We start from the raw sequence: 6,000 nt of genomic DNA on the forward strand, positions 1-6,000 counted from the left end.
CTATTTGAAGTACTCGAAGACGCCGTCCAAGTACTTGACACCTGCAGGACTCGGCTACGAAGGGCTCGGGGGCTTGTCAGACCCGGGACAGCGGGACTGCTCACATGCATTGAATCTTCTAGAGTAAGAGATAGCTCATGGATGTATCTTACCTCTTTTGTAACTACCCTAATAGGCATAGTCCTAGCTGCAGTACAAGGAAACTACCTGATCGTGTTGTAGAAGGATTCCAACTGTGCTCAGCTAGGACTTTTCATGTAACCCTGTCCCCCCGGTTATATAATGGCGGGCAGGGACCCCCTCGAAACACATCTACACCTAAGGCAATACAAACCACTACACAGGACGTAGGGTATTACGCAACTCGCGGTCCGAACCTGTCTAAATCTTTGTGTTCCTTACACCATCGAGTTCCAGAGCCGTCGATACCTACCTACAAACTCTACTACTAAGGGTATCACTGAGCAGACTTGGCGATAAACACCGACAAATTGTGCAATTGAGTAGCATAAATAAACAAGCAAAGGGCCACAAAAGTGCAGTGCTATATATAAATGGCCTACGTACTATCCATTTTCAAAAGAAAAACAAAAGGCACCATATATATGTTTGTATGTGAGTAGTACTGTCCTATACCAATAATAAATTAAGAAAAAAACTAGAAAACACACTACCAATAATCCAACATATATATACACGTTTTTGTGGTGTGTTGTGTTGTGCATCAGCAGTTGCTGCCGATTTAATTCGCTCCTAGAAGTTCTCCTTGTGGAAGACGAACTTGGTGGTGGTCTTGTGCGAGAAGTCCTGCGAGAGGCGGCGGAGCTCCGGCGTGAGCTTCTGGTCGCCGCAGAAGAAGACGCCGACGCGCTGGCCCTGGTGGGCGCAGGCCACCCGCTTGAAGACGTCCCGCCAGCAGGGGCGCGCGAAGTGGGTGCGCACCCGCGTCCCGGACACGACGTCGACGCCGCTCTTGGCGTGGTGCAGCGCCTGCAGCATCACCAGCAGCGCCGACCGGGCGTCGCCCTCGCCGTACACGCTGGTGCAGTGGTTGTGGAGCTCCACCACGTCGCCGCCGGCGTCGCGCTCCACCACCTCGTCCATCACGCCGCGGAACCACTCGAAGGACCCTTCCTCCCGCGTGCACCAGTAGAAGTAGACCCGCCGCGTCAGGAACGCCGGGTCCGGCAGCTCGCCGGCGCCGGAGATGTGGTTGAGCACGTCCTTGACGATGCTGATGAGCGGGGTGGCGCCGATGCCGAGCCCGATGAGGAGGAGCACGTCGTACTTGCGGTAGTCCTGCGCGGGGGCGCCGTAGGGCCCGTCGATCAGCAGCTTCGGGAGCTTGCCGGCGGTCGCGGACAGGTCGTCGCCGCGGAGGAGGCCGCTCTGCCCGGCGGCCGGGGGCCGGCACACCTGCGAGAAGAGCGCGCGGAAGCTGGTCGTCCAGTCGCCGCGGCACCGGATGTGCATGCTCAGGTAGTCGTCGCCGGGCGCCGAGGTGATGGTGAACGGGTGCCTGCAGCGATCGAGAATGAATTAACCAACCATCCCCATCCATGGCGCAATCCGAGAGGACGGCCGGCCGGCCGGCTATGGCTATTACCACTCGAACGGCGAGACCTCGCCGCAGTTGACGTAGATGTACTGCCCGCTCTTGTAGCTGAACCCGTGCGGCTTGCTCATGTGGATGGCGATCACGTTCCCCGGGTACACGGCCACCTTCTCGACCCTCACCGTGGTCAGCCCGTGGGACCTCAGCGCCCGGAGGAGCCGCTCGCCGGCGTACAGCAGCAGGGGGATGGCGAGGTACATCCATGTCTGAATTTTTTCACATTTCAACACAGATCTTGCATTGTCAGAACACAAACATGAACTAGTACATTTTTTTCCCAATCTGATTGCTGAGAAATGAACCGAATTCCCAAATTAGAGATTACCGTCTGCTTGTACCAGGTCCGGTTGATGTAGAGGCTGACGCCGTGGACGACGAAGGCTATGTAGACGATGACGAAGAGGTGGTGGGAGTACCAGAACATGTTGAACCCGCTGAGCCGCCGCAGCGGGTTGCCCTCGCTGAGCTTCCCCCGGCGGAACCAGGGGTGCGCCAGCGTGTAGGCGACGGCCATGAGCACCACCATGATCACCCCGGTGACGCCCTCCACGCCCTTGACGAACCACCAGTAGTTGGGGATCCGCCGCTGGCCGAAGTAGGCCTTCATCGGCTCGTACGCGGCGGCGCTGGCGTGGAGCAGCCGCGGGAAGTCGCACGTCAGGTGCGTCACCGCGTGCAGCGCCACGCCGACGGCCACGCCGCCGGCGACCACCTTGTGGAAGTTGATGTTGTCGTTGAAGGGGACGGCGGCGCCGAGCCGGGTCCGGGAGCGGAGCCAGGTGATGGTGTTCCGGCACACGGGGAGGAGGATGACGGCCATGTTGAACTTGGTCGTCTCGGCGCCGCCCTTGGCGACGCACACGCAGTAGCCCATGACGTCGAACGTCGGGTGGCGCCGGTACGCGGCGAACTTCCAGGCGAAGAGGCCGGCGTTGATGGCCAGCCACAGCGCCACCACCCAGACGCGCTTCCAGTTGTCCTCGAGGAAGTAGAGGAGGCTCCGGGCGGCGCGCCGGAGCGGGTTGCGGTCGGGCGCCGGCGCCAGCCTCTGGCTGATCAGCTGGCTGATGTTGGAGCTGTGCGTCAGCAGGCGGGATTGCGCCTGCGACGGCGGCAGCAGCAGCAGGGACTCCAGGTTTGCAATCTGTTTGTTTCAGAACAAAATTTGAGACGAACAATGTCAGTGCACTGAACCATGCCGAACTGATGCAGTGCTACAATTGGAAGGGAAGAGTGTGTATGGAGCAGACCTCAATGTAGCCGAGGTTATCGGGATCGAGCTCCTCCATGATCAGGGCGGTGTACTCGTCGACGCGCTCGAGGATCTTGGACAGCTTGTTCGCGGAGGCGGTCAGAGTGAGGACCTGATGGTGCAAGAAATTCAGAATGTTCAGAGTTGAGATTCTTGACTGAAATAACGAGATGTTCAGAATGAATCAGGCTAATCGAATAACGAGATGTTTGTTTCCATAAGCCATTTTCATTGATTGGTTCATTACCTCTTTGAGCTCCTCTTCAGTGATCTGGCCATCAGCATTCTTGTCAACCCTGCAACAAATTCAGAACAGAGCAAGTTCAGACATCAACATACTTTGGACCTTTGGGCATATAAATAATATAATATTTGCAAGCTTCAGTGCCAAATTTGGCACAATTTGGGATGAATGCACTTTACTAGTACAAAAAGTTGTGACTTGAATTAAACTGAACTCATACATGTCAAAGAAGGTCCGAAGCTTGGCATCGAATCCTGGATCAGAGAGCTGCTCCCAGAACTCCCGGAGCTGCTCCTTGGTGAGCACCTGCGCGGTGATCCCTCTTCGCCGCGCAAGGGAGTCGAAGATCTGCACGGCGAACTCCTCGGATCCAACCATCCCTGCACCACTCAGAAATGTTCATCTTTTTCTGTTTTTTCCCCTCCAAGTCCAAGCTGTTCAGAGTTGAGAGAGAAATTGAAAGAAAGAATGGCGAGGCGTGCAGCTCACCGATGCACTGGCCGAAGCGGGAGCGGAGGAGGAAGCCGTCGACGGCGAGGCGGTGGAAGCGCTTCTCGACCTCGGGCCACCCCTCGGTGACGGCGGCCTGGTTGAGGAACTGGAGCCCCCGGAGCGCGCTGGCGGCGCCGGTGACGCTCCGGTCGAGCCTGGCGGCGGGCCGGTCCCCGCGGAGCAGCGCCGAGAGCGGCACCCCGGCGGCGCGCGTGCTCCCCGACGCGATGCGCCGGAGAGCCCGGAGCTTGGACGACAGCCCGCCGGGGCCGGGCGCCGGAGCCGGAGCCGGGCCGCCCAGGAGCGCCGCCCCCTGCGCGTCCGGGGCGGCGACGCCCTTGACGCTGCGGACGGCGACGGCGCCGTCGCCGTCGCCCCGGACGTCGAGCGTGACCTCGACGTACTCGTCCTCGTCCTTGAACCGCGTGCTCCGGCGCTTGCCGTCCGTGGACGGGCTCCTGTACGCCGACGCCGCCGGCGGTGGCCCGCCGCCGCCGCCGCCGCTCCCGGCCTGGCCCGACATGCCCGCTCGAATGAAGCTCCGGTCCTGCAAGGCGCCGCGGCGGCGAGGGACATCAGCACCGGCCAAGAGCACTCACCACTCAGGATCACGAAGCTCACTAGCGTGCATCACTTTTCAAAAGGAACAGAGAAAGGCTGACACTGCTGCAACAATTCGGATCGCAACGCAAGATTCAGCAAAACGAAAACATCTGCGCCAAGTTGTTCTTCCTCAGCATTTCAGATGCTAAGTGTGACAACAACAACAAAGCATTTCAGATGCTAAAGGGTGACAAGAACAACAACAACAAAGCTACCTAGCGCATGCAGATAAGAAATGCACGACGACGACGTTCTGTTACTGTCAAGAAATAATGTCAAGTGACATCACATTCTCCGAGCAGTTGCTGGCAGCACTTTTTCTTTTTGAAGGAAATGCTGGCAGCACTTTCCACCATGAACGGAACAGATCGAGATTGTCAACACAAAAAGGACTTGAAAATAACCAGGACTCAGAACCCAATCGAACGCGGAGAATCCACACGCAGCCGATGGAAAAACTGAAAGCAAAACGGCGATGGATTCATGTAGCTGCCACTCGCTCACCTTGAGCAAAGCAACCTGAATCCGACCCTGAATGATCTGGACGGGCTCCAAGAACACAGTGGAAGAAGAATGCTGGTGCCGAGATATCCAGGGGACCAAGAACGCGTCCCGGGATATATAGACGAGGGCAGGGAAGGGAAGATTTGGTAGAGGAGCTAGCTAGCTCGCTCGCTCCTGTAGCAGACTAGCACCAGCGAAGGAGATGGCGACATGTATGGATCGGCTCGTCAGACTAGCTGTTGGGCCGGGACAGAGGCGGGCACGAGTCAAAGGGAAAGGGAAGGCGCCAAGAAGGGGGGACAGGCGGACAGCGCGGCGAGGAGGGGCGATACAGGGGGCGCCCCCAAGGTTGGCCACGGAATCCGGCGGCAGCCGGGAATGATTGGGCGCCGCCGTGGAAACTGAGACCAGTGAAGCGCTCTGCAGCGGTTTTTAGCATTCCGGGGTGGTGTGGTGCGGTGCGGTTGGTGACGAGGAGATTTAGGTCCTTTTTGCCACATGAGCTCTGTACTTCGGACGACTTTATTTAACTACTGCGTTCTTCCCCTCCGATGCTAAAAGGCTTAAATAATTGGAGTATCAGTATTACAGAAAAAAAAACAAGCCACTGATGAATCTTTGTAGCGCGTCGCGTGACTGCAGGAAAATCAGAGCCCATTCTCTACTTCCTCTTTTTTTTCACCTCTCATTTTCGTTTATTGCTCTTATAAAGTCCGAACCTCTGCGACCTCGTTCTCCGGCTTGGATTGCGAGGGAGGCTTACACACATTCCACCATTCAAAATTCTTTGAAGCGTCTCTAGGTTGGGCACAAAAAACCGTTGAGTTTTCGAAAGATGCGGAAAGATTCTTGGCGAGGAGAAGATGTACTACCATGATGTGTTGGAATTCTTCCTACCCGTCGTCGTTAACGTAAGGCGATAAAGCATCTTGTCGCTGTCACCACGGTTAACTAAGAAACGAACCACTTGGACGACTTCCATCTGTCGTGCTAGCTGCATCCAACAAAGGAGCCAGACGAGAGAGGCTGAAGGCTGGGCAGCTGCTGTAAGGCAAAAAGTTTTAGGCTCGTAAGCCTCATCATATGGTCTCCATATGGTTGGGCAAAATGCGCAAGTGGCGCAACGGTGGGTGTGAGTGGGTGGCACGGCGCAGGGCCGGGGAAACCGGATCCGCGCCTGCCCCTCCTGCTCCTTGTTTCCGCGTGGAGACCGGAGAGAGCGCACGGCACCGCGGAAACTCTGTTCCTGCGTTCGTCGCCTCTGCTGCTCTCTCTCCGGCTCTCTCTCTC

At 57.3% G+C, this 6,000-nt stretch overlaps 1 protein-coding gene across 1 annotated transcript; it reads right to left on the reverse strand.

The window, feature by feature from the left end:
* Positions 1–525: 525 nt before the first annotated feature.
* Positions 526–4,943, reverse strand: LOC120699696 (respiratory burst oxidase homolog protein B-like). Its single transcript, XM_039983732.1, has 8 exons — positions 4,711–4,943; positions 3,601–4,150; positions 3,332–3,491; positions 3,115–3,163; positions 2,866–2,979; positions 1,941–2,759; positions 1,607–1,821; positions 526–1,519 (listed from the first exon to the last, which is right to left on the reverse strand). The coding sequence occupies exons 2-8, from the start codon at positions 4,124–4,126 to the stop codon at positions 754–756; spliced, it is 2,649 nt and encodes an 882-aa protein (XP_039839666.1). The 5' UTR covers positions 4,127–4,150; positions 4,711–4,943; the 3' UTR covers positions 526–753.
* Between the last annotated feature and the right edge of the window lie 1,057 nt (positions 4,944–6,000).

This window comes from Panicum virgatum, chromosome 3K (genome assembly GCF_016808335.1).
Source record: "Panicum virgatum strain AP13 chromosome 3K, P.virgatum_v5, whole genome shotgun sequence".
Taxonomy (NCBI): Eukaryota; Viridiplantae; Streptophyta; class Magnoliopsida; order Poales; family Poaceae; genus Panicum; species Panicum virgatum.

Excerpts from the sequence above, each read along its gene's own strand:
- LOC120699696 (XM_039983732.1), bottom strand. The coding sequence starts at position 4,126 with ATGTCGGGCCAGGCCGGGAGCGGCGGCGGCGGCGGCGGGCCACCGCCG. Across the intron at positions 2,760-2,865 it reads ATAACCTCGGCTACATTGAG|ATTGCAAACCTGGAGTCCCT; the intron begins GTCTGCTCCATA and ends TGAAACAAACAG. Across the intron at positions 1,520-1,606 it reads GAGGTCTCGCCGTTCGAGTG|GCACCCGTTCACCATCACCT; the intron begins GTAATAGCCATA and ends CGATCGCTGCAG.